Source organism: Paramisgurnus dabryanus, chromosome 17 (genome assembly GCF_030506205.2).
Source record: "Paramisgurnus dabryanus chromosome 17, PD_genome_1.1, whole genome shotgun sequence".
NCBI classification, from domain to species: domain Eukaryota; kingdom Metazoa; phylum Chordata; class Actinopteri; order Cypriniformes; family Cobitidae; genus Paramisgurnus; species Paramisgurnus dabryanus.
In genome coordinates, this window is record NC_133353.1 from 3266218 (window position 1) to 3294072 (window position 27855).

General features: G+C 35.4%; 2 protein-coding genes and 2 long non-coding RNA genes across 8 annotated transcripts in view; 3 read left to right on the forward strand and 1 right to left on the reverse strand.

Moving 5' to 3' along the window:
* rragd (ras-related GTP binding D) overlaps nt 1-17371 on the reverse strand; it is a 31797-nt gene extending 14426 nt beyond the window's left edge. For both annotated transcript variants that reach the window (XM_065244799.2, XM_065244798.2), the window contains exons 1-5: nt 17165-17371; nt 14818-15113; nt 14522-14721; nt 13521-13635; nt 12095-12237 (exon numbers count right to left, since the gene is read on the reverse strand). In XM_065244799.2, coding sequence (XP_065100871.1) covers nt 12095-12237; nt 13521-13635; nt 14522-14721; nt 14818-15113; nt 17165-17306 — 896 coding nt within the window. In that variant the 5' untranslated portion in view covers nt 17307-17371. The remainder of the gene's footprint in view (nt 1-12094; nt 12238-13520; nt 13636-14521; nt 14722-14817; nt 15114-17164) is intronic.
* On the forward strand, nt 391-4442 carry LOC135733654 (uncharacterized). Of its 3 annotated transcripts, none has more exons than XR_010526994.2 (5): nt 391-1188; nt 3619-3727; nt 4097-4146; nt 4236-4298; nt 4387-4442. It is a non-coding gene; the product is annotated as an uncharacterized lncRNA (long non-coding RNA). The 3 variants fall into 3 exon arrangements; XR_010526993.2 differs by lacking the exon at nt 391-1188 and adding an exon at nt 1460-1633; XR_010526992.2 differs by lacking the exon at nt 391-1188 and having other exon boundaries at nt 1793-3727.
* Nucleotides 4576-7995, forward strand: LOC135733644 (uncharacterized). 2 transcript variants are annotated; one of them, XR_010526991.2, is made up of 7 exons: nt 4576-4662; nt 4957-4997; nt 5148-5222; nt 5817-5895; nt 6069-6132; nt 6725-6825; nt 7541-7995. It is a non-coding gene; the product is annotated as an uncharacterized lncRNA (long non-coding RNA). The 2 variants fall into 2 exon arrangements; XR_010526990.2 differs by lacking the exon at nt 7541-7995 and having other exon boundaries at nt 6725-7076.
* Nucleotides 17372-17616: 245 nt separating the features above from the next.
* Nucleotides 17617-26632, forward strand: ankrd6a (ankyrin repeat domain 6a). The gene is made up of 14 exons (XM_073812471.1): nt 17617-17661; nt 19907-20001; nt 20107-20239; nt 20810-20908; nt 20993-21095; nt 21197-21291; nt 22186-22284; nt 22780-22857; nt 22987-23100; nt 23307-23417; nt 24618-24770; nt 25468-25581; nt 25683-25890; nt 26046-26632. The coding sequence occupies exons 1-14, from the start codon at nt 17617-17619 to the stop codon at nt 26603-26605; spliced, it is 2007 nt and encodes a 668-aa protein (XP_073668572.1). The 3' UTR covers nt 26606-26632.
* The last annotated feature ends 1223 nt before the right edge of the window (nt 26633-27855 follow it).

Here is a 27855-nt window from a genome sequence, read left to right on the forward strand (position 1 = left end):
TGACTAAGCTCCCGCTATTTAATATGCACTTCCGAAGTATGATACCTTCGAGTTGTCCTAAGGGCAAAAAACCAAACTTGAAATAATTTCACACAAAACTTCAAAAATGGGCCTGACAAAATTATTGGCACCTAACTTAATATTTGGTTGCACACCGTTTGAAAAAAAAATAACTGAAATCAATCGCTTCCTAAAACCATCAATAAGCTTCCCCAGATAGCAATTTCCTTTGGACCGGATCCGCATGAAAGCCTTTAGATCCGTCTGTAGCGGACATACGGTATCTGACTGTGGTCCAGATCTGCACCTGATAAGATTTCAGCTCTGCTAGCAAAGCTGTTTTTTCATCGATTTACAGATTTGTTCCAGGTCCGGTTTCCGCAACTCAACCGGAAGTCAGGAGATGCGTTTAAAATACAAAACACTAATTTGGCCCAAACCTGTGAAACGGATATGGGCAGAAGGAGCAGGTGGTAATTGAACAGAGAAGTCAACTAGCTGGCTGCTGTAGAATAAAAGTTTTTTGTAATGGCACAAATTTAGAAACATGAGGGTGCACTATGTGCCCATGGCCACTTCATTTCTACACCAAATTTAAGCTAATTGGCTCAGTATATGTGCCAGTTAGACTTTTCAGTGCTGTTTTTCTACAGTCAGCAGATTTGGGCCAGATCCACTTACCACATCAGAACCAAAGCTTCCAGAAAGACAGTTCCCTGATGTGGCCCACATCTGTAATATTGACCCAAACCACCTCCAAACTTGTGTGTTCCACTCTGGTTTACTGAACAGAGCCGAACGCGCGAAGTGAGTGAGGTCCGTCCGTTTGAGAGACGTTATGCTGATCTGGCCCTCATCCGTACCACGGATTATAGCCAGAAACCGTTGGAATAGATCAAATGAAACTTTTGTGGGGGTGCCCATGCCATATTTCGTTTTTAAATCCTGATTTGTTAAATCTTACAATGGAACACTTGCACGTAGCCTACACAAAAATGATTAATTCACTAACAAAGTAATAGGCTTGTCTCAAAATGGAAGATTTACCACATAACAAAATAATACATTAGCAACTGTCCACTATCCAAGTGCAATGGTCCAAGCTGTATTGCCATCCTGGGAAGAAAAAAAAGTTGCGAACATCGTGGGAAAAAACGGCACTGGCGCACATAATGGATGGCAACATGGGTACGTATATTGATTTTTTAATACTATATTTCGTTGGCAATGCTGTGATTATGGTGAATATAGTGTTATGGGACTGCAAGTTTCTGCTTTAAGTTTTAGTTTGCCCCAGGGGCGGTTATAGACCCTTTTAAGTGGGGCTCCAGCCACCCTGCCGTCATCTTAGCCCCCCTAAAATTAAAATCTTAATATTTCTACCAAACTATCAAATATATTTTTCTGAAGTTTTATTTATTTGTAAAAACAATTAATTCGAATATAATTATTAAAAAAAACGCAAAATGCAAGACATTTAGAAAAAAATTACGAGTTTATGAGGCATTTGATTAGCTTTGCTGTTCTGCGCATGCGTCGTAACCGTCAGTGGAGGAGAGCTCGAGCGCCTGTGCTTCAGGTCACACAGAGGGAGCAGTTGTTTCATAAAATATCCAGCGTGGAAGCTCAGAAGGTATTTTCGCTAATGTTTTAATTTGTTTGCTAACCTGTATGAGTGCAGTCATGTCTACAAAATATATAAGAATATTTGCCGTCTTAAATGAGATAATAATAGGTTGGTATCCCCCGTTTATAATTCAAAACTGCTTTGCATAATGAAGCCGTGCCGTTTAAAGTTTGCCGTTGTCATGACATTTTGCGATACTACAAGGTCTATATTTGTACCTTTTTCTAGTTAACAGTAATACCAGCTGTGAATAATATGATGCTAAGTTATCGAATGTGCAATTGAGAAATATGTCATATGAGTTTAACCCACGAAATTAAACACACAAATAAGATAGACTATAAACAACATTCAATGACTTGTTCGCTTTTATAGATGGATATATAACGTTTTTTAAATGCTGGAAAGGAGAGAAAACAGGTGGAGAAAGAGTTAGAGAGACTGAAGAGGTCAGAGACAGGTAACGTTAAGAGATGATAAAGTGATTGTTGCAGTTTCATAGTCATGATAAATGTTATTATTATTAGCCCCTAAAATATACATCATTCCATTATTTACTTACCCTTATGTTGTTTTAAAACATAACAGCTTATTTTCCGATCAGAAACTAAAGGGGTCATGTATGATTTATTACAGTCATATTTAGAATCACTGCAGGTTGTTGTTAGTAAGTTTATGAATATGGTTATGCATGCTAGAAGCATGCATGATACATCTGGAAAGTAAAACTGATTTATAATGTATACCGAAAAGTACAGTCTGACTCGTATAAATATAAATTCTCATATAAATTGTTAGTATTCATTAAACTTTGAATATACATATAGTATACATGAACTTGAATTCAAGATACACAATAATAAATAATAGTAATAAATAACTTTTATACCTTTTATATCTGTTCAAGAGAGTTTTTATTTATTTGTATTAGGTTAATAATAATAAGGGCTTGGAACTATATAGAAGAGTAATGTATATGTAGCCTACATGAATTTATTAATATAATAATACTGGTCCCAATTTGCAAAAAGGCATCATAATGCTCTCTTCACATAATCACTGAGGGCTAAGCCCCCATAAGAATGAAATCCTAGAACAGTTTGCCCCATCCCGCTATCAGCTATCGTGAAGTAATTACCAATCATTTCGTTCGAAAAATTCTAAAACAACGATGTTTTTAATACTTTAAAATAACATTTGATAAATGAACCTTTCTCTTGGAGGTTTCTTAAACAAAAGGCTGCATAGGAGGTCGCATTTGTAAACTGCATACGTCATAAAGACTGTCTTGTTACAGAATATTAACAATTATAAAGTTTTACACTATTATATTTAGTTAATCGTAGCTGTATTTATATTTAGTTAATTGTTGTAATATGCTAATGACTTGCGAATGTAATGATTAATTAACTGAAATAAAGCAGGCTTGATGACGTACTGTATGCATCCTGCATATGCGACCTGCGGAGGATGCAGCTTTCTGTTTGAGTAATATCAGCATAAAGGTTTCTGGCTAAAGCTTTCACGGTGCAATGTGCATGCATTATATTCTGTCTTTTACTGCGTGTGCTGTTTTGTTTGGGTTTCCAAATGTTCGTCTGACACGCGTTGTGAATCAGGGTATCTTCCGTCCATTCCATATTTGTTTTAAAATTAAAAAACAAAAATGAAAAAACAAATCGAATTTTCATTTATCGTTTCCATTTATAAAATGAAAAAAGAAAAATAGAAATTTATAAATTTTTCTAGTTACCCAGCAAACATTGGTCCGACGGCAACGTCGTGTCCCTGGCCAAAAATAGTCGCGGTATGACGGCATAAATCGGTGAAAATATGTAAAAAAAAAAAAAAACATGTCATAAAAATGCATTCAGATACATTTGTACATGTCTATAGTTCTATGGGGTTACATGTATAATTGTTACTTTGACTTTTAGCTACGTGTACTTCAATATATACCCTGATGTGAATTGGATGCATGTCTTTTACAGGTGCATTTATAGTCCATCATGACATAAAAAATCCTCTGCATGCAACCACGAGGAGAGGGGGAATTTACTAAGGAGTTTTGTCTATATATTATATAAAATCTACTGTTGGGTAAGTACATTTTGTATTATTTGATTAACGTGGTTAAGTTTTACTTGTTTGACACAAATGAACCAAAATAAACATTGCCAGAATTGTCCACACTGAGTATGGCTAAAATTAGCTAATAGGCTAAAAGGTACTTTGAACTTACACATGTTATACCATAGTATAAAGTATATTTAATGATAGAGTCAAAGTTATTACTTTAGCTTATATATGTAGCCTTTGAGAATTTCTTTCAGAAATTAAAACATATTTGGCATGATGGAATGATTTGATTGCCTACACATTGCACATGTAAAATGTTAAATACTGTTCTGTATTAAAAGCTCAGCATAAGTGTTTGATTAACTTCCTTTGCTTTTGTTTTGTACAAAGGAAGAGCAGAACCTAATCCAAATAAAAATAAACAAGCTGTTAAAAGCCAGGTAAATGCCTCAGTTTTATACACTTAAACACATAGGAGTTGGTATTTGTGGGGTTAATATCAGTAATTACAATTTCATTTTGTTTACAGTTGAAGGTGGTCAACACAAACCAAATGAAGATGTTGCACATTTCACAAACAATAAAAAAGAAGGTATGGCAAACTGTAGATATGGTTTAAACAGTCAGTCTACATATTTGTTAATGTTCTAATGTGTCATATCTTCTTGTTTGTGCTAAAGATCAAGTTTTGTGTCCAACACACTTGGATGAGACGTGCCCGACCCCTGACTTTGTCTACCCTACATTAAGTTTTTGACTGCTTTGCTTTACTTTGAAAAAGAATCATGCTTTCAAAAAGGACTTTTATATATTTCGATATGAAACTCAAAAATTTATATAAATTGTTTTGGTGTATTTTGTTTACACAGGTGATGGCACACTTCATGACAGTAAACATCGGTATCAATATGATGTGATTGATCTATACCCTAGAATAAGCTGTGACACTATGAGACGTACGTGCTACTGATGCTTTTTGTTATTTTTTTGGTGCATTCCCACACTATACAAACACGTTGCTTGGCTCCAAAGTGCATACACTTTTGACTTTATAATGTCATTCTCATTTATAGGTAAACATTTATTCCATCAGGGTTTTGCCTGAATGTCAACATAATATCCCAAAACTTTGATATAAAAAGTGATTTATTTTAATATTTTACACTACTATGTTTTTTTTAAATACATTGTGCGTGTGTATGTTTATTGTACTTAATGAAATTACATGCAAGGTGTAATTTGTTTTGCAGGGTGACATAATGAACAGCCATCTTCCAGACAACCGAAACAGGCAGAGTATTGTTTTCTTGTGTATTGTCATACACCTAAAGAGGATTTTTTGTAATTGTACTGTTATGGCGTTATTCATTCATTAATGTGTCCTTTCTTACCTTAAATAACTTGTCATTTTTCACTCCTTTTGTTTTTAATGTCTATATAGTATTGTCTACAATACCAAATTCTGGATTGACGCCCCAGTACCAGAAGGCACTCCAATCCCAGAGAGCATCCCATTGTATGTGAGAACTTTACAGTCGCATCTTATTTTAAGCAGATTCTACTAGGGATGCACAATATATCGCATGTGATTGTCATTGCACATCTTGTCAGTGAAGCTGGTTCCATGATCGCCATCACCTGCTTTCAGATGGAGCGGCATTTACTACAGAAACCTTAGTTTACTGACAATTGGGGCAATTTCGCATTAATTATTCGGGGACGCATCTCCTGCAATACATGCGATATGGACCAGCTTGTCAGTTAACCTCAGCTTTGTGTAGTAAATGCTGCTCCATCTGAAAGCAGGTGATGGCAATTTACTACTAATCAAGGAACCGGCTTCAATGACGAGATGCGCATGATATCGCATGCGATTTATCATGCATCGCTGGAAACTACATTAGTGACAACACAGCTTAGAGTATAAACATGTACATTTCTCTGAATTTCAGTTAATAGTTACAAATACAGAGCTTATAATGTCTGTCATTGCTCAACCACAAAGACCTAAAGTACAGCCATCTGATGTCATAACTAATGCAGTATTACACTGTGAAGTGATTTACTGTTAATATTTTACACTACCATATAATTAACTCTATTTGTACAGGTGAGGTAACACAACGAAAAAATAACAGGATGGAGACTACCTGATTCTTCACCTATGGCCTTAGCTTCAAATGCAAGAAGTAAGAAATGCTATATGACGTGTATTTTGCATTATGAATGCATTATGAATGCATTATGAATACATCAAAGATGTTGATAACAAGTTGATCTGTGTAAGTTGTGATATAAAGAATATGTATATATATTTCCATCTATCTTTCTATAACATTATTTCAATTGTTTTCACATTTAGGTCCAGCAACTGTCTGAGCTGGTGGATATTCTATCAGAGACTGCATGAACAACGTTATGAACAGGTATGTGTTTCCCTTGAATTGTGTAATCCTGCATAATATTGCAGGAATATTGATTACAACCATAATTAACCCAGCAATTTATATTACTTAAATTCAGGATTTAATCTGTCACACATCACTTGTTCAGAACTATTAAAGTTCGTAGTGGCTCAAACAGTCAGCCATACTGAAAACAAGAAATCAAATCATAATTTCAGTGTAAGCCAGTGGTGTCAAACTCAGTTCCTGGAGGGCCGGTGTCCCTGCAGAGTTTAGATCCAGCCCTAATCAAAAACACCTGATGCGTTTAATCAAGGTCTTCAGGATTACTAGAAACTTCCAAACAGGTGTGTTGGAGTTCATTGGAGCTAAACTGTGTAGGACACCGGCCCTCCAGGAACTGAGTTTGACACCCCTGGTGTAAGCCATTACTTGTCACCAAAACCTATGGATGAGGATATTGTTTATAGCACATGTTACATGGTAGATGAGTAGTTGTGAGTATGTTTGAACATTGCATGCAATTGCTATGATGCACATTACTGTTAATTGTAATTTATTGACCATTAAGGTTATTTGTCTAAGGTGAAGTAATCTTACATTTCTTTCACAGAATGATGTCTAATTGTCTTATGGCAAAGTTCAATATGAGGGGTGGTGGACATCTGGAAAATAAGTCTTTTAAAGGCACACCTTTGTATTATGTTATTCAAGGTAATTTGGGGAATATGTTGATCTAAAAAAAACTCTTGTTCTTGTATATTGATGTAATTTTTATTACTATGATTTATGTATTTAGGGGACATCACAGCTCACCTGTCTTTATCAGAAATATCCTGTTCATTTTTTGACAGTTACACACCTAGTTTAGGGTCTTTCTCAAGGGCACCACAGTGGGATTGAAGAGCAAGGGTACAAATGCTGTTGGTCTCACAACTGATCTAACACTTATTTAAAGCATAACATCTTTTATACAATAATTTATATTTATATATATATATATATATATATATATATATATATATATATATATATATATATATATATATATATATATATATATATATATATATATATATATATATATATATATATATATATATATATATATATATATATATGAAGAGTTTCATTGCAAAACGAGATAACTCCGTTTTTAACATTTTTGTCAAAACATGTTTATTATTCTGTTATCATGTTATTATCTTGTTATATGGTGCTACCTAGCTGTATTTTTTAAGTTATGAAGGTTTAAATCAAAACAAACCAACTGCAGTTGAACAACCAAAAAACAAGATTTCTGAAAAATTATATATATATATAATTTTAGCTGTAGACCATAAAGATTTTGAAAGTAAGTGCATGTCATTTACCTCAAATGTTTAATTGTATTTATTTTAAAAAGAAACATATTCTTCTCTTCCCTCAGATGCTGTGAGGAGGTGGAGCCCAAAAGCCACGGACTCGGAAATCGATGCAGCTATGGCAGACCACCTCAAGCACACTCCAGGAAGAGAGCTAGGGGTTGTGAATACAAAAAATAAGCCAAACAGATGTAATGTGTTAGAGATAGTTCACACAAACATGAAAATTGTTATAATTTTCTTACCCACGTGTTTCAAACCTGTATACATTTCTATTTTTTGCTGAACACAAAGATTGAATAATGTTTGTAACCAAGCATTTCTCACAACCCATTAACTGTCATAATCATTTTTTTTACAATTGTAGTAATGGGTTGTGAGATCTGCTTTTTTAAAAACATTCTTTCAAATATCTTTGTGTTCCGCAGAACATAGAAAGGTATACAGGTTTGAAACATGAGAGGGAGTAAATGACTAAATATTCATTTTTGGGTGAACTATCCCTTTATATAATAAAGTATTTTGAAATTGTTATTATAGTTAAAAAAAATAAAAGTCTACAATCAGAACATGCTTCTTTTTTGCTCTTGTCCACAAATAATGTGTTCTTTAATGTGTTTAATGCCTAAAGACCTACACCAAGCAACAAGTGCTATGGTTGTTAGCTTATATACATTCTGGAAATTTCATGTGTACTTTATGTGAATGGAGGCCTATGATTATTGCTTCTGACTGTAGGGTAATTAAATATAAGGTAGCCTAAACACATGAAAGACTAAACATCACATAGGCCATAAATCCCAAAAATAAGGCATAGCTGGCATTGATCTGGTACGCGGATCTGTGCCGCATCTCTATGCGGGACTGGGCCAGCTCTGTTCCATTTCCAGTTCAGATTCGTGAAACTGATCCTGACCACTTCTTGGCCGATGTGCGTTTGGACACTGGACCGTGTTAGTTAAACGGATCTGATGCGGATGGAACGGTATGTGTGGGCCAGCTCCACCCCAGTGTTGTTTTACTGTTTTGGTACGAGAGTGGGCCAGGGCTGACCCATCTCTGGTGCAGAGCCATGAAACAAATCCTGATCACTTTTGGCCCGTTGTGCATTTGGACACTGGACCATGTCCGTGAGATGGATCCGGGGTGGATCGCATGGTAGGTGTGGGCCAGAACCACCCCAGTGTGGTTTTGCTATCTGGGTCTTACACCTCTAACCTGGAATTTTGGACCACTCTTTCTTTACAAACTGCTCCAGGTCTTTCATATTGGAAGGGTGCCTTTTCCCAATAGCAATTTTAATATCTCTCCACAGGTGTTCAGTGGGAGTTAGATCTGGACTCATTGTTGGCCACTTCAGAACTCTCCAGCGCTTTGTTGCCATTCATTTCTGGGTGCTTTTTGAAGTATGTTTGGGGTCATTGTCCTGCTGAAAGACCCATGATCTCGGACGCAAACCCAGCTTTCTGACACTGGGCCCTATATTTCGACCCAAAATCCTTTGGTAATCCTCAGATTTCATGATGCCTTGTGCCAGAGGCAGCAAAACAACCTCAAAACATCTTTGAACCTCCACCATATTTGACTGTAGGTACTGTGTTCTTTTATCTAGAATTGATGTCCTTTACCAAAAAGCCCTATCTTGCACTGTAAAAAAATTCCGTAAAAATTTGCAGCTGGGTTGCCGGTAATTTACCGTAGATTTAAATGTATGTAATTTACTGGCAACATTTTGTTCAAAGTTAAATGAACATTAAACATTTACAAGTCTTTGTCTTTACAGAATAAAACTAAAAAAACAGCATCAAGCAAAATATTCTGAGAAACAAAATCTGAAGCAAAAAACAGAAAAAGGTTGATGATGATTTCTGGTTCCCAGAATGCTTTGCATGAGGCTGTTATTGTATAGTTTTATTCTGTAAAGATAAAGAATTGTTAATATTTAAAATTTATTTAACTTTGAACAACCTATTGCCTGTAAATAACATAAATTTAAATCTACGGTAATTTACCGGCAACCCAGCTGCAATAACATAGTAATTTCTACAGATTTTTTTTACAGTGTGGTCTTATCTGTCCACAAGACTTTTCCCAGAAGGATTTTGGCTTACTCATGTACATTTTGGGAAACTGTAGTCTTGCTTTTATATGTCTCTATATGTCAGCAGTGGGGTCCTCCTGCCATAGCGTTTCATTTCATTCAAATATCGACGGATAGTGATGCACCCTGAGCCTGCAGGACAGCTTGAATTTCTTTGGTACTTGTCTGGGACTGCTTACCCACCATCCATCCATTCATCAATTTTCCTCCTCTGTCCACATCCAGGGAGATTAGCTACAGTGCCATGGGTTGCAAACTTATTGATCATGTTGCGCACTGTGGACAAAGGAACATCTAGATTTCTGGAGATGGACTTGTAACCATGAGATTGTTGAATTTTGGTTCTCCCTTAGACAGTTCACTTTGTGTTCTTAATGCTTGGTGTGCACACAGACACAATGGAAAGTCAAGGGGTCTCCTTTTTATCTGCTTTCAGGTGTGATTTTTATATTGCCCATACCTGTAACTTGCCCCAGGGGAGTTTAAAGGAGCATCACATGCTTGAAACAAACTCATTTATCCACAATTTTGAAAGGGTGCCAATAATTTCATACTCCACATTTTTGAAGTTTTGTGTGAATTTATATTTCTGAAATGTTCCTAAAATACATGTAAAACATTAGGACTCATTTTTTGTTATTTTAACCATTTTTCCATAATTCAAATGTTCAGTAAATAAATGCAAATAAAAACATAATTTTTACTAGGAACTTGGCAGAAATGTTGTCGGTAAAATTAAACAAAAATTAGAACTGAAAATTATTTTGAAGTGGTCTCTTAATTTTTTCCCCGTCGGTATATAACATTAGTAAGCAAAAATCTTACATATTCTGCTTTTAAAGGGATAGTTCACTTTAAAATGAAAATTCTGTCATCATTTAGTCATCCTCATGTTGTTCTAAACCTGTATGAATTTCTTTTTTCTGATGAATACAAAAAAAGATATTTTGAGAAATTATGGTAAACACACAGCAGTAAGTGACCATAGATTTCCATAGTAGAAAAAAAATATTTTGGAAGTATTGTAATAAATGACTAAGAAAATTTTTGATAAATGATGGTAAGCAAACAGTTGACGGTACCCATTAAATTCCATCATATTTTTTTATTCCTACTATGGAAGTCTATGGTCACTTACTGCTGTGTGTTATTTCTCAAAATATCTTCTTTTGTGTTCCTCAGAAAAAAGAAATTCATACAGATTTAGAACAACATGAGGACGAGTAAATGACGACAGAATTTTCATTTTAAAGTGAACTATCCCTTTAAAGCTACAATCCAAAACTTTTGCTCTTTATCGTCATTGTTTTTTGACACATCCAAGAAACTACTTGAAGTCAAACTGACATAACCTGTACATACTTGTACCAAAACCGTACATGACAACTTAAACTATAAATCATTATTATAAACTTACTGATCACTGAATACTGATTTTTATGTAGTTGCTTGAAAATATTTTTTTCCAAACCAAAAATCTTTGCAACTTTAGATAGAAAACCAAATGTGCTGCATGCTTAAAATACAGACTATATACAGTACTAGACAGCAATATACTGCAATCCATGTCAACACAAACAGCCTTGTCTCAATAGACCAAATTGGACATGACTACTTTTGGAGCGATTAGCCCCTCATTTAGGCAACAATTCGGAGGGTCAACCATCCTGCCTGATTTTTTTTTTTTACTCAATGGTACTTAGGTGGCTCGTCTGCTCATGCAGGCCAATGTGAAACGACAGCTGGGCGGCCTGGAGTCAGGCCTGCCTTTCTGCACCTCGCTGAATCATAGGACGAACAGGGTCAATCATGTTAGAGGTGCACCTCTTTGCCCTTTCAATGTTCATAGCCAATGTTTAAATATCCTCGAGGTATACATTACTAATTCACAAAAAATTAGAAGATAGCCAGCAAAGGCTGCAGGGAAGGAAGGTCGCTGCATTTGAAATTCTAATGGACTGGAGGGAAGGGGAAAACTTTGCAAGCTCAATTACATTCGTTTTTTTTTATTTATTTATTTAGCACTTTCACAAAGAGTACTGCTGCAAAGCAGCTTTACAGAAAACATTTAACACAAAAACTTGATATAGAAAAATTAAAGAAAATGATATAGAAATAGGACGATTTACACTTACACATTTGGCAGAAGCTTTGAATCCAAAGTGACTTGCAATGCATTCAAGCTATTTGCCATTTTGTGTGCTCCCTGGGATCGAACCCATGTCCTTTGCATTGCTAAAACAATGCTCTACCAATTGAGCTACAGGAACACATATAATAAATGTATAACCTAATAGGAAAAATATGTACTGTTACATTTAAGCTTTTATTCAAAGCGACATGCAGTGCATTACAAGGTATACATTTATTTGTGTTCTCTTGGTTCAAAACCAAGACCTTTTGCACTGCTAACACCATCCCCTACCAATGAGCTATACATGACACTAGTAGTGTAGTGAAATGTAATTGTGAAAGTGTCTAAAGAAGACTGAAGTATTGAGATCTTGGTGTCACTCACCCATAGATGCAGGAGATGTCAATAACCACATCTATCATGTCACAACACAACTCATAGGTCTGCATATCCACGGGGCTGCTGTCTGTTGCAATGTAAATCTTACTGACCACATCAAAAAGAAAAGCCTTTTCAATCCCTGAATTCTGCAATGAGAGGTCAACAAGATGGGGTCACAGGTCAACTGTTATTCTTAAGAGGAAATGAAGTGAAACAGGACATCACATCTTAAAATACTTTGAAGTGAAAATGAATTACGCAACCAGTAATCAACTGCACAGCTGACAGAATTACATGCTTAAAAAGTGCAATTTAATCTAAAGAATCTAATTCTCTAAAGTCACTTCGTACGTAAGCAAAAGCGGTTGTGATGTATTTAATCACACTACACATCTATCTTTCTACGTATCTATCTATCGCTACATAAATTATTGTAAAAAGTTGTTTATATGTATTTTTTCCTGTATAGATGTATATGTGTGTAGACCCAGATGTTTAAGAGATAACTTGTTCATACTCATTCATCCTCATGGCAAATATTTTACCCTCTGCTGCCACCACCTGGCTAAAGTAAAAACTGCTTGAGAATTAAAGTGATAGTTCACCCAAAAAAGAAAATTCTGTCATTATTTACCACTATGTTGTTATAAATTTCTTTGTTCTGCTGAACACAAAGGAAGATATTTGTAATCAAGCAGGAAACAGAAGCACCATTGAGTTCCATAGTAGGAAAATACTACTATGAAAGTCAATGGTGCTCAAAAATGGTTTGGTTACAAACATTGCTCAAAATGTCTTCCTTTGTGTTCAGCAAAACAAAGACATTAATACAGGTTTATAACAACATGAGGGGGAGTAAATCACTTTTAAATAATTAAAGGTGGGGTACACGATCTCTGAAAGCCAATGTTGACATTTGAAATCACCTAAACAAACATGCCCCTTCCCCAATAGAATCTGGACCCGCCCCACACATACGCAACCCAGGCAATTGATTGTCAGTTAGTAGACATGCCCCTTACTGCTGATTGGCTACAAGTGAGTTTTGGTACTCACTCGCCCGACTCCCTTATCCAAAGCATTTTTCAAAAATCGTGCACCCCGCCTTTAAGGATATTGCAAAGTAAAACGGCTTTCCTTATTAAAATAAAACAAGAGGACCATAAAAATGACATTAAATAATATAAACAACACTGGGATTTTTAATTGTCATAATGCAGAAGTATAATTTCATTCATACTTAACTGCTATAAGTAACTCACACACCAATGCTAATGTATTCATGCCTGATTGAAGTCAACTTTTGGTTGTGGATACACTTGAAAAAGATCAAATATAATATTAATTTTGGCAAGTCCTTGTATTAATTCAAAGCAATTTTAACATCCTTGAGCTGACAACATGACTGAAGATGTGTTTAACTACTCACAGATATAAAAATGTTGAGCAGATTTTCAAGAGTGGGAAGCTGAGGAATCAGTTTCTGCACGACTTTGCTGAAGGCCTCGAAAATTGAATGATCATAGATGCTTGTCAGGTAGAAGCTGTAAGAAATAATGCAATTCACAAAGGAAATTGAATGGACACTCCAAATTTTTTGAAAATATACTCATTTTCCAGCTCCCCTAGAGTGAAACATTTGAGTTTTTACCGTTTTGGAATCCATTCAGCCGATCTCCGGGTCTGGCCGTACCACTTTTAGCATAGCTTAGCATAATTCATTGAATCTGGTTAGACCATTAGCATCGGGTTAAAAAATGACCAAAGAGTTTTGATATTTTTCCCGTTAAAAATGTGACTCTTCTGTAGATTGATCGCATACCAAGACCGACGGAAAATTAAATTAAATTAAATTTTCTAGGCAGATATGGCTAGGAACTATACTCTCATTCTGGCATAATAATCAAGGACTTTGCTGCCGTAACATGGCTGCAGCAGGTGTAGTGATATTACACAGTACCCGAAAATAGTTCCCTTGGTAACTTTCAATAGCTGGGGACTATTCTGCGTAATATCATTGTGCCTGCTGCAGCCATGTTACGGCAACAAAGTCCTTGATTATTATGCCAGAATGAGAGTATAGTTCCTAGCCATACTGTATCTGCAAAAAAATTGCAACTTTAAATTTTCTGTCTGTCTTAGTACACGATATAACTACAGAAGAGTCAAGTTTTAAATGGGAAAAATATTGAAACTCTTTGGTCATTTTTTAGCACGATGCTAATGGTCTAATCAGATTCAATGAATTATGCTAAGCTATGCTAAAAGTGGTACGGCCAGACCCGTAGATCGGCTGAATGGATTCCAAAACTGTTTAAGTCTAGGGAAGCTGGAAAATGAGCATATTTTCAAAAAAGCGAAGTGTCTCTTTAAACAAATAATCAGTGTGAAAGCTTTTTTTGTTTGCGCTTAAGTTTTCAGGACCCATACCTTAGGTGTATTCTTTCTAAACCAGCATCAGCTAGATCATCATTGGCTCGCTTGTGTATGTCACTCTGTTTCTCAATCTTGTGGTCGTCCGACAGTCCATCCACCTTGTGTATAAACACCTCAAAGTTGATGTCTGGGTTCACTTTGTAGGCTCTTGTCACAGTGAGGTGAAGTCTGCTTAATGCCTCCACGTAATCGTCCTGCAGAGTTAAGATATTCATAATGTTTCAGACAATAAAGTCTAAAATACAAAAAAAATTTGCTATCAAAAAATGGATGGACAATCCGAAAGACACCTGTGAGTCTATCACGAAGATAAGAGCCCCTGTTCCACGAAATATCATCTCGTAGTCGAACGTGGGGTCGAAGAAATCAATCTGACCGGGGAAGTCCCAGATTTGAAAGCTCACGAAGGAACTGTTGGATACATCCTCTCGACAAATCTTATTGGTGCTCTCCAAAAACAGGGTCTCGTTGGGTGACATCTTGTGGAATACAACTTTCTGAATGGAAGATTTGCCACTTCGCCGAAGGCCCATGAGCAGGATACGAGGTTTAACCTCGCTGCTGAATGGATCGCTGAACCCCAGCACTGTTAAACAACACACAAATGGGTCATTATTGGCTAATCATAAACCAAACAATTTAAGAATCTAACAGCTCAACTGAACCAGAACGAACTGCAAGAAAGTTACAAGAAATTGTATACATAAGGTTACTATTAAAAGGGTTTAATATCTTTGTAAACTAACTATGGTACATAGTACAGTCGACAGTAGTGTATAAATACATAAAATTAATTTTAAATTCATTTAAAGACCGAATGGGATTTGCAAATCAGTATAAAAAGTTTTTAAATAAAAAAGTATTTAGATACTTGAGGCTTACAGAGTTGTACATGTAATGATAATTGGATAGGTAATCTCATAAGTGTGAATGATATTAGTAGAGTGATTGCTAAAGATGATGCATGTGAAGTTGTGGGCAAGGCCTACACTGGCATTCCTCATATCACATGTGACGGTAGTGACCTTGCTCACTCTCAGCTGAGGAATGTGAACTGCATTTGGAGACACGGAGAGACACTTCAAGTCTCAAAATACAGACTCAGAAATCCTGCAGTGTTTATACATGCATCTAACTAGGGCACCACATGCTTAGGGAGTGCCATTACACGTTTGTTTAATAAGTAAACAACACTTAAAAACAAAACAATGTAAGGCCAATCGAGGAAAACTTCAGCTGGCTGACCCAAAAGATGCAGAACTACAGAGATCTAAAGTTGGATGGGACTACAGTATAGTGTTCCTGTAGCTTAACGGTTAGCAACCCAAAGGTCATGTGTTTGATCCCTATGGAACACACATGCTGATAAAACATACCTTGATTTAAGTGTAGACCTATATACCTTGAAGAAGCATTTGCCAAATGCATAAATGTAAATGTAATTTTAAATGTATAAGTTAAAATTAAATGAACCTGCTGCGTTATGAGACAGATTGGAGATTTAGGTCTGAATGTTAGCTGAAGGTCAAATAGTTCAACTGAAAACAAAAGCCCTAAATACATTAGAGACAGGTAATATATCACTGAAAAGATATGAGCAGGTGTCTGTACTCGTTTTTGTAATCTACTTACAAATATTGAATAGAAATGATTAATAAATATATGATTATCACCAAAATGCCATGTAGTGCAGATATTGTTGTAACTTGCATTACATCATTGTAACTACATTATTGTAACTACATTACAACCATAACAAATATATAGACGTTCATTTTACAAGTGTTTCGCAATAAGTGGACCCCGTCCCCCTAGAGCAGTGTTTCCCAACCAGGGGGTCAGGGCCCACAGGGGGGCCTCAGCAGATTTCCAAGGGGGCCTCAACATGACTTAAAATTATAAAAAAATGGACAAAACAAGCATTAAAATAAGCTAAAATCTCAAAACATTAAAAAAAAATACTCTAAAAAAAAGCTACAAATTTGTTTTTATTGCCATTTTAGTAGCGAATATACTTCTATGCAGTCATTCCAAGTTCTGTTTAATTTTATGTGTGCCTAAAGATGTCTTAAAATAATAAAAAATCAGAAAAAAAACAGATAAAAAAGATAAGATCAATGTATTTTTTGTTTGGTTATTTTAATAACAAATATACATATTTATATATATATTTCTAGTAACCATTCTTCACAATTATGAAAATGTAGTAAAACTATGGTAATACAAATGGTAGCCACAAATATTTTACTATAATAAAAGAAGGATTTAAGACAGTTTTTATTATCATTCATTTGCAGTAAAACATGCATTAAACATTATACTATAGTATTTACTATAAACTAGTTTAAAAACACTAGTATCTAGTATCTTTACTACAATTTGTAAATATTGTAGCTACATTTAGAGCTAGAAATCATAGTTTAAAAGTTGTAGTTAAACTAACAGTAATCAATCAAAAGTTTTTACTCTTCTCCCATAATAAAACCATAATTTAAGTTACAAGGGGGCTGTACTTTCATTTTGGGAGCAACTATGATTTTTATGGAAACGTGTAAAGGAACTTCTACGCAGTTTAGATGGATGACAACTACATTTATGGTAAATCATTAATAAATAATAAATGAAAACGATCATAACCTCCTTCATCGCAGCCGCAGTCTCCGTCGCCGTCCGTGAATGTATCGAAATCATCGTCGTCCTCATAATAAACGAATGGCAGCGCGTCGATTTCCCCGTCCGCTTCATTGTATTTGCTGGTCATGGTCCGAATTTGAGACATTTAATCTGGCAAGGCAGCCAAACTGCTCCACATTGTCACCTGATATGACCATGCCATTGTGAACTTTCACCTCCCCTCACTCTCTCCTCCACACTCAGGCGCGCGCAGGCATCGCAAACCATGGTTTGTTTGACTTTAAGCAATGCGCATACTGATCGAAATATAACATCACAGTACCGCGAGAGCGATTCGAAGGTGCAGCCTCGGGTGTGTACAAATCGCCCTCGCGGTACTGTGATGTCATCTTCCGATTAGTATGCGCATCGCTGCATGAAGTCGAACACTCCTAGGGCACAGTGCAAACATCACCATGAGAATAAAAGTGTCTCATAGAGTTGAACTGCAAAAGTCCTTGGTGAGAGAGGAGGACGCCTCCCTTCTCTATACAAATGGAGTCTTTGTACATTCAAAAGTTTCTATATTACGCTACGTACACACACGTAGAGAATTTGTTGTTTACTCATTTCTTCGTGTACACTTTTATTTATTTAATTATTCATAAATAATAAGTATTATTTGTTAACATAATTTATATAACTTATTAACATAAAACTAATGTTAACATTATTTCATCTGACTATTTTATGAATTGCAAGTACAGTATAGCCTGTTTAAAACGCAGGGTGGCGCTGATGGTGCTTTGATTTAGTCCAAATGCCTATATATGGAGGAGACGGAAGTATGTTTTAAATAGCTAAAGCCTCAAATATATCTCTGTCTCTAAATATATCTCTTTATAACTGTATCCGACATTTTTCTAACTTTAGCAAATATAGGCTATCTCTATATAACTGTAAAAAATATAACCTTATGCACCAAATATTTTTTCAATCGATTTAAATTTTTTTTTTTTTTTTGATTGACCTCATGCATGTTATGCACATACTCTCTGAAACCTTCTGTAAATATACTTACAAATGATCCACATTCAACAGAAGGGAACACATCAATTCATTGCTTTTTATATGGACACCATAGGCCACTGCGTCAACTCTTTCGCACATATTCATAATCAGCTTATAACAAGTTATATTCTATTTGTTTTAACAGATAAATTAATGTATAAATAAATTCATATAAATTCAACAGTAGAGATACTGGGTAGTGTTTTTTATTTCTTTTTTTTTTTTTCATTTTGATTCACCCATCTGGCCTGCGACAAATTGGATTTAATTTTTTTTATTTTAATGGTTAACTCATCACATGTTGCATTTACATTATAATTACTTTAAATATGATACATTGATGGTATATCGAAAATGGGGCAAATGTAGTGGTACCATTAAAGATATCTATCCAACGTTATAATCTCTTTCGTATGTTTACCGTAATAGTACTTATTTTACCAAATAAAAAAAAACCTGTTAAGCTGGGTAAAGTAAAACCCATTAATGAAGCACATTTGATCTAATAAAGCATATTTTTAGTTAACTTTATTTTAGTGCTGGGCAAAGATTAATCGCGATTAATCGCATACAAAATAAAAGTGACTTTTTTGCCATAATTTATGAGCGTGTGCTGTGTGTAATTATTATGTATATATAAATACACACACATTCGTGTATGTATTTAAGAAACATTTACATGTATATATATATATATATATATATATATATATATATATATATATATATATATATATATATATATATATATATATATATATATATATATATATATATATATATAAAAAATTATATATAAATACAAAAATTCTGAAATGAATATATGTATGTATGTGTGGTAAAATATACATTATATTTACACACAATACATACACATGCATTATGCAAAAAAAATCACTTTTATTTTGTATGCGATTAATTGCGATTAATCTTTGCCCGGCACTACTTTATTTTTATATTTTTTAATTATTGTATGTTTTTAGTAAAACTTTTTTGTGCCGAAGGATTTAGATGTTCATGGACGTGAAGGATTAGAAGCTCTACTTGACATTCAGATTTAATCTATTTGTTGTGGCATATTGGATTTTTATTTACAATCCTTATATCAAGGTCATGGGTCCTACTTTATCATGCAAAAGCAATATAATTTGTTCACTTCACCCCTTCTTATACAGGTATACTTTCTAACAAGATTGCATTCATTAACAATAAAGCGATAAAATAAATGTACTCCTATTGTTTAAACCTGTATGAGTAACATTATTCTGTTGAACACAAAACAAGATATTTTGATTAATGATGGTGTCCTACTATGGAAGTCAATGGGTACTGTTAACTTAAGCCAGTTGAGTTGGGTTCATTTTAATGTACATTAAGTTTAACCATTAAGTGTTCAGATAATCATTTGATTTTATATATTGGCACACAGTAGCTGCAGAAAACAGACAAAAAAAACCCAGCAGATTAAGTCACACAGATCTGATGAGGTTCATTCTTATCCAGAAAAATTCCCTCTTATTTGCTAGACCTAGACTACAATGAATTCCTGTGGAAGGGATTACCCATGTGACTTTTTTAATGTCTTTAAAGCCAGCTGGCCATGCGCTCTTATAGTCTGTAAGTCCCTCTGCACTGGATTGTGATTTATCAGTATGTGATTTCTTTCATTTGAGCGTGCCTGAATTGTTTCCACAGGACGATTGCTGTGCACCTGGTCTCACATACCGGTCAGACAGAGCAGTCAACAGCTACCAAGGGAGTCTGGAGGATGTAAAACCACAAAACTCATGGTCAATTTCATTGGTTTCTCTGTTTGTGTTAACCTATTATTCCCTCGAGAGACTTATAACAGATTAGTATAGACAAAACCACTTTATCTAAGATAAAATATACAGGCTCACAATTAACTGTTTCAATCCTGTGTTCCAGGGTCACCAAACAGCTTTACACCGGGCAGCTGTTGTGGGAAACCGTGATGCCATCTCTGCTCTCATCCGTGGAGGATGTGCACTAGATCTTCAAGACAAGGTGGGTTCATAGGCACATTAACTATCACATAAAATGCTTTCATAAGTGAATATAACCGTAAACTGTGCTTGGAAAGAGGACAATCTATTTAATAAAAGGACACATCTAATGATTGGATAAAGACAAAAATGCTCAAAAAAAGGTACAAACCGAGGTGGTACCCTTATAAAACAATACACCTGTATACTTAAAGAGTGCAAATTAGTACCTCTTAGGTAGGTTCAGTATACCTCAAAGGCAAATGGTACATATTGGGACCTTTTAAAAGAGTACCGTCCCAGTGACAGTTCTTGTGCATGTTTTCTGACTAATATTTCTTACATTTTTACTCATTATAGAGATCTTGGAAAGGATAAAATTAAATTGTATGACAGACTAAGCTATTAAGCTTTATATTTTAAAGCAGCATCAAAGAGAATCTTTTAGTTTATCTCTATTCTCCTAAACCAATAAAATGTAAATATCATGCTTGCAAAAACAAGCCTTTAGATATGCCCAAAATTTTTGATATGTATAGTCTAATGTGCGCTAGTATCAATAAATCAATCAATTTTGATTTCCTCTGATCAGGAAGGCAACACTGCTTTGCATGAGGTGTCGTGGCACGGCTTCAGTCCGTGTGTTAAGCTACTGGTCAAAGCTGGAGCAGATGTCCAGGTGCCGAACAAAGTATGTAGATTTCATGGGTGTTATTTAACCAATATTATCTTTTAAGGTATCATTTACCAGTGATTTTTCTTTATTTTTTTAAAGGCAGGAAACACAGCGCTACATCTAGCATGCCAGAATGGACATCGCCAAACTGCAAGAATGCTGTTACTTGGTGGAGCGGTGGCCGACAGCAAAAACAATGCACGTGAAATTACATTATTACAACTTATGCTGCTACAACTTAGAATTGAACAAATAAAGCAGGAAATTGGCTTCAGCTTTTAGAAACTTTATAATTTCAGGCAGGTGACACGTGTTTACACATGGCTGCTCGCTACAATCACTTGGCCATTATTAAGTCTCTCCTGGATTCTTTGTGTTCAGCTGCTGAGAAAAACAAGGTCAGGTCCTTCAACACTCATTCAGATCAGTCGTACAATTTATAGTAATATTACTGCTGAGACTGTCTGAAAGATTTTATGATGTTAATAGAAAATTATGCACTTAGTCGATTGTTAAAGGGATAGTTCCGTCAAAAATTTTAATTATATTTTCATTTACTCACCATCACAATCCCCAATGACATCCATAGTAGAATAATAGAATACTATGGAAGAAAATAGGGCTTCTGATTGGTTTGGTTACAAATATTCCTTAAAATATATTCCTTTGAGTTCATCAGAACAAAGAAGTTTATACAGGTTTGTAACAACACGAGGGTGAGTAATAATGACAGAATTTAAATTTTTGGGTAAACTATCCCTTTAAAGGGGACATTTCATAAAAATCAGACTTTTTTCATGTTTAAGTGCTATAATTTGGTGTCCAGTGCTTCTATCAACCTAGAAAATGTGAAAAGGTCAACCCAGTAACTTAGTTTTGGTAAACCATTCTCTGCAAGCATGTGAAAAATTAGGTCATTGAAATGTGGCTCCCTTTGTGATGTCAGAAGGGGATCTAATTATAATAATACCGCCCCTTAATCTGCACTATCTAACTATGGCACTGCCATTTAGTCAATTTTAACATGCTAAAATAAACTATCTATATGGTATTTTGAGCCAAATATTTATTTAACATCTTAAAAAAGTCTTGTGAAATGTCCCCTTTAACATCTCTGTTGTAACATCATCTGCATTGTGAGGCTATAGTAAACAATATTAGTTTTTTAGAACGATTGTATTTCTTTCTCGGCTTTAGTTATATTCATAAATATTAAACATAGAGGTTTTTCAATTGATTCATTTTGCCATTATTATGTCAATGGCTGATATGTTTTGGAAATAATCTTACAGGTTGGAGAGACGGCTCTCCATGTAGCTGCTGGTTTAAACCACAAGAAAGCTGTTCGTTTGTTACTGGAAGCTGGAGCTGATGCATACACAAAAAACAATGTAAGACATGTAATCTACTGCCATTACCCAGACAGCAGATGACCCTGGGCCGGATTCACGCCGAAGTCGGCAGCTCCGGTGCCCATCCGGTTCGGATTCGTCTGTGGTCAGGATAATGTGATGAATATTGTGTTGTTTATAAAAAAATCTTCTCTGAAATTTAAACTTTTTATATAGTCAAATGGGTTTGTATACTAGTAAGTGCACAAAAGTTGCATTTTCAAATGCATGGATTTCACAGACACTTTTATTTAAAGCAACTTTATGGTCACGTTTTGTTCCTGTACTGTTGCTCAATTGATCAATTTCACAGTACAAAAGTCATGAGTTTGATTTCCAGGGAACACAAATTGACAAAACATGTACTGCAATGCATGTTTGAATTTGAATCAAATCTGCTAAATGTTTTAATGTAATGTAATAGATGCTATCAAAAGATACCCCCTGGATGACTACAACATATTGCCTTTTTTTATATGCTAAATGTATCGACAGGCAGGCCACACTGCTCTTGATAAAGCCCGGGACAATAACAATAAAGATGTGGCCATTCTTCTAGCAAAGTCTAATCAGGTATGAATATTCCAGTACTGAAATCCCTATTTATCATTTATTGTGAATTAATTCATTGTCCTATTTGATATCTTTTATCACAAAATTGCATTACAGCAAATCCCCTTATTTTCAAATTGAATTGCTCAGGTCCAAAAGATTGCACGCAGAAAAACAATGAAGAAAAGAAGAGCTGTATTACAAACACAGAGCAGAACTCAATCCATCCCCAGAGATCAGGTCACACTACAGACTTCAGATCAGGTTCAACTAGTATGACATCTGTGGTGCAAAGATTCATCATTTATAATATGATTGGGGTCTAGGGGCCAGGGAGAAAAAAAGTGTCACATGACTACTAATCTTCTATAACCTATAATTCAGAGATATTATAGAGGTCATGTGATTGCTGGTATATGATGGCTTTGTTAAAAATCCCTCTCAAACCGAATGCTATATTCATTGTATAGAGATTTCCTGAAGTGGATGGAGCACACGGAGGTGATTATGTACAACCAGAACAGAACAAACCAACTTTGAGCCTTTCTACAAGGAAAAAGATCAAGAAATCAAGACAGAAGGTAATCATATTAAAATAATATCATTGTTCCATCACACTTTTTGCTAGAGGGGAAAATGTTACAGTATGTGGTCCTTGTATAAACTAACATCAGAGACCTCATGCATTCAAACTGATGGAGTTTTTTGAGCCAAAGTTTTTGCATGCAAGATCCAAATCAAAGAAGATTGTCTTTTTATCTGTTTAACATGCACAATATTATCAGTTATGTGCAGCATACTTATCACTTCTCAGAGATTTGTAAAGGGTTTTGGATCGTGTTTCATGTTACTTTATTCAGGCGGCAGGCGCTGCAAACGCAACAGTGTGCAGTCGCAGACGTCATCAGCACGAGCGCGGTCGAGAGCACGACGAGCGCGGTCGAGAGCACGACGAGCGCGGTCGAGAGCACGACGAGCGCGGTCGAGAGCACGACGAGCGCGGTCGAGAGCACGACGAGCGCGGTCGAGAGCACGACGAGCGCGGTCGAGGACTTGAGCTCCTTGCTGCTGCATTTTGCAGTGTAAATAAAACGTCGTCAAAAGAAACGCTCACAAACTTTTCCAACCCCCAGTACAATAATGTGCAGTTAACCAGATGTTTAAAAATTGTATCGTTCAAAATGTGTCTCGACATTAAATTAGTAGATTTCTAGATGGTACAATGGCAGAGTTCACTGGCGCGGAATCACATGATCACATATGAGGTAAAATTTTGTGCAAAAAAATGCGTTCCTCTAATAATTTTATACAAACCGGTTTTTTTTTAGGTTTTAATCATTTTAATTAAAATAAAAAGTTGGAAATAAACAAAGTATACTCTAGATTACATCATTATTGCTTTTGCAGCACTGAACATTAAAATCAGTGATGTCATTTTCATTGTTTATATACTTTATGGATTTAAAATTACATTAATTTATAACATAATGCTATTGTTGTGCAAATGCATTAATGGATAAAACAAGTCATAAATGTAAATAAACAAAAAATGCTATTTCAGATGTAAATATGATGCCAATATTTATTCTGAGTAAATTAATTCATATAAGCATTTGACATAAAAATTAATCGTCACATTTATTATGGTGGTTTTCACATGAAGGCAGGAGGCTCAGATTGTTAGTGCCATGGAAAAGACTTTATTTTAATGTCTGTGTATGCATTTAATAAATGTTATACGTTTCTCTGTAAACCTCTTAAACTCTGACCTCTGCAAACAGGCTACTGTAAAAGATTGTTACTGTAAGCCCCTCATCAAAAAGCTGGAGAATAAACTGAAAGCCAAGGAGATGGAAATGAGATCACAAATTCACACCGTTGAACAGGAGATGAACTGCAGACTGGAGAAAATAGAGCATAAAGACAAACATCAGGTTTGTGCACCAAAATTATTTTGCAACTTATGGAATTCGTTTTTTACTGTCTTCATAAAACACAGGGCAAAGTTTCTCATACAGTATACATTTAAAGGGCAACTATTGTGCAAAATTTTACAAGATGAAATAAAAGTCTCAGGTGTCCCAGAATGGGTCTGTGAAGTTTCAGCTCAGATCATGTCCAAAACGCCCCTATCTGTGTAGGAGCAAAAACACGCTGTTTTCGTGTGTGTACCTTTAAATGCAAATGAGCTACTGCTCCTCACTCCCTTTCCAAAAGAGGCAGTGAGCACTTTAATTCAGTTAAAAAAATCTGATCTCACTATTGAGATATAGTGGGCAGCATACTACTCACTGAGGGCGGAAAATATGGTAATGCAGGACTGTAAGTCAGTGGCTGTGGGTGGGGCTTTATCAGTGTGATGTCACATTAACAAGAACATTTAAATGGTATATCTAACGAGACTACTTTGATTTAATGTGGATTATAAAAAAGAGTGGGTGGCCAACTCATATTTATGTCCAAACACCTTGCAACAGTTGATTTTTTTATAATAGGGGCCGTTAATTTAGGCATTTAATTCAAAGTTTGTGATTTATTTTGGAGATGTTTGGTTTGGTTCATGGCTCAACATACTATTGTTCTTTATCAAAACTCCTAAAAGTCTTCCCAAACTGAATTTATTATGGTCAGATTAAAGCGCTTGAGAAACTCACACAGGAGCATGTGTCTGCCGAGAGGACAGAGTGCCATTATCGGATCAATCAGAGGGCCACTCTGAAATGCATGGAGGGAGAAAAAAGACAGGTGCAACATCCCAAAAAAATATGTTTTTACAATTGCTAAGATCAGAATGGCCACACAAATCACTTTATTGGTTCATCAAATTGGTGTATTGGTTTTTCAAGCAGGTTGAAACACGTTACTACAAACTCCTGCGGTCTCCATCGGCGGATCATTCTCTGGTGGACACAGATCCAGAAGGTCTTCCTTTGCTTTCATTTATGTCAGAGGAGAGCTCCAGCTCACTGGCCACCTATGTCAATGTGTTACCCAGCCCTGGCACAAGCCCTGGCACGAGACAATACCTTCATATGAAGATGAATGGCTCATCAGGTTTAAAAATTGCATATATATATGCAAATTATTTATCTTTATAGAAAACTAAATACATCTTTGACTTGCATACATGGTTAAAAATAAATGTTCAAATCCAGTCATTCAAACTGCCAGATTATGTTTTCCTAAAATATCTTTCTATATATACACAGATGATTATTATAATCCAAAAGACCTATCCATCTTCAAACACAAACCACTCATAAGGAGTTTGGCCACTGCTGACCCCCCGTGGCAGAGAGAAGAAACACAGGAGGCAGATGCATCAACATCCAGGCCATACAAGGGGATTGAACCCGGTGACAGCAGTGCCAGAAGCAGCATGTCTACGTCCACCAAACAATTGAACGACAGTGATACAGACACAAAGCCCAGCCCGGCCTGGAGACATGGCAAACATTTAAAGAACAGAATTAAAGCGCACCGCATTCACACCAAGCAGGGCGGCGCCGTGTCAACGTTGGAGGTTTTTAGCCAAGGGCCTGCAGAGGCCACCTTCATCCAGGAGCGGGCAAACCTGCATGCCATGGAAGTGACGCAACATTTCTTTGAAACGGTTTCCACGCAACTGGAACGCTGGTATGAGAGGAAAATTCGGGATGCTCAAAGGGAGGTGGAACAGAAAGCTCAGCAAGAAAGAGTCAGTCTGCTTCAAAAGATCAAGATGCTTGAAGAAGAGCTGCAGAGACTTCACACTAATACAGAGACATGAAATGCTGACACATAGTGATCACTATCAAAGTCACACCACACTCAGCAGCCATATATGCAATTTCCTGGGATATACTCTATTTCATGCATACAAGACTATGTCTTATCTACTTCAATAGGAAAGAACGATATCTTTCATTCGATTGATCTGTCACAATAAAACAACACTTTTCTGATCAACATTTTAACCTGACATGAACTCTACCATACATTGGTTCTAAAAATCACAAAAAAACACTACACTGTAAAAATGATATCAAATCAACATATTTTTTTACTTTACAAATGAAGTTAAACAATTTCAACTTGTTTTTCTAAGTTATATCAACTTATCACAACTCAGAACTTACTCATATTCATAAAAAACTTTCTGCACATTTAAGAGTTTTCTTTGGACCTTCCTAGTTTTATCCTCAATGATATTTTCATTATAATATAAGAGTTACATATAATGCATTGAAAATGTGATTGTAATGTAATTACAACATAATTATTAACATTAATTATTAACATTAAAACATTTATTTTAAAGTATATTCTCCAAAATTTAACAAAAGTCTGAGGTATAAGCCCTGAATATCCACTGACCCTAGATCAGCCCCTACGCTATAGGACTATTTATTATTACAGAATCCATAAACCAAAATGAATATACAAATGAACATAAAATATTGATTGTATTTCTTGCTCTAAGTTCACTTTCAAAGAAAACTTTTGTAGATCTCAGATATTACAAGCAAGACACTATGAAATGAAATATTGCGAATTAACTCTTTCCCTGCCATTGACGAGTTATCTCAAGAGACAATTATTACATTAAGAGAAAACATTTTCATAAAAAACATGTTCCTGATGAATTTTTATGTTAATCTGCAATAACGCTTACCCAATTTATGAAAAAAACTGAAGCCAAAACGTTATTCACTAATTTTAAACTCTGTGTTTTGATAATCTTTGTGAATCTAATAAAATTCCTTCACCAAAAAGCAATTATTTCAACTTTTTGCTAAAAATATTTTTTTTTAAAGAAAAATACCCATATTTAAGGGTAAATATTTTTTTTACACGTGAAACATGAACATAAACACAATCATAGCTTCAAAAACACAGGAAAAAACGGGGCCTACGGGAGTTAAATATTTGTATTTTACTGTTTTGGAATCCATTCAGCTGATCTCCGGATCTGGCTGTACCACTTTAGCATAGCTTAGCATAGTCCATTAAATCTGATTAGACCATTAGCATCGCGCT

Coding starts and splice junctions, on each gene's coding strand:
- ankrd6a (XM_073812471.1), top strand. CDS start 17,617: ATGAGAATAAAAGTGTCTCATAGAGTTGAACTGCAAAAGTCCTTG. Junction 20,240..20,809: donor CACTAGATCTTCAAGACAAG/GTGGGTTCATAG, acceptor TCCTCTGATCAG/GAAGGCAACACTGCTTTGCA. Junction 21,292..22,185: donor CAGCTGCTGAGAAAAACAAG/GTCAGGTCCTTC, acceptor ATAATCTTACAG/GTTGGAGAGACGGCTCTCCA.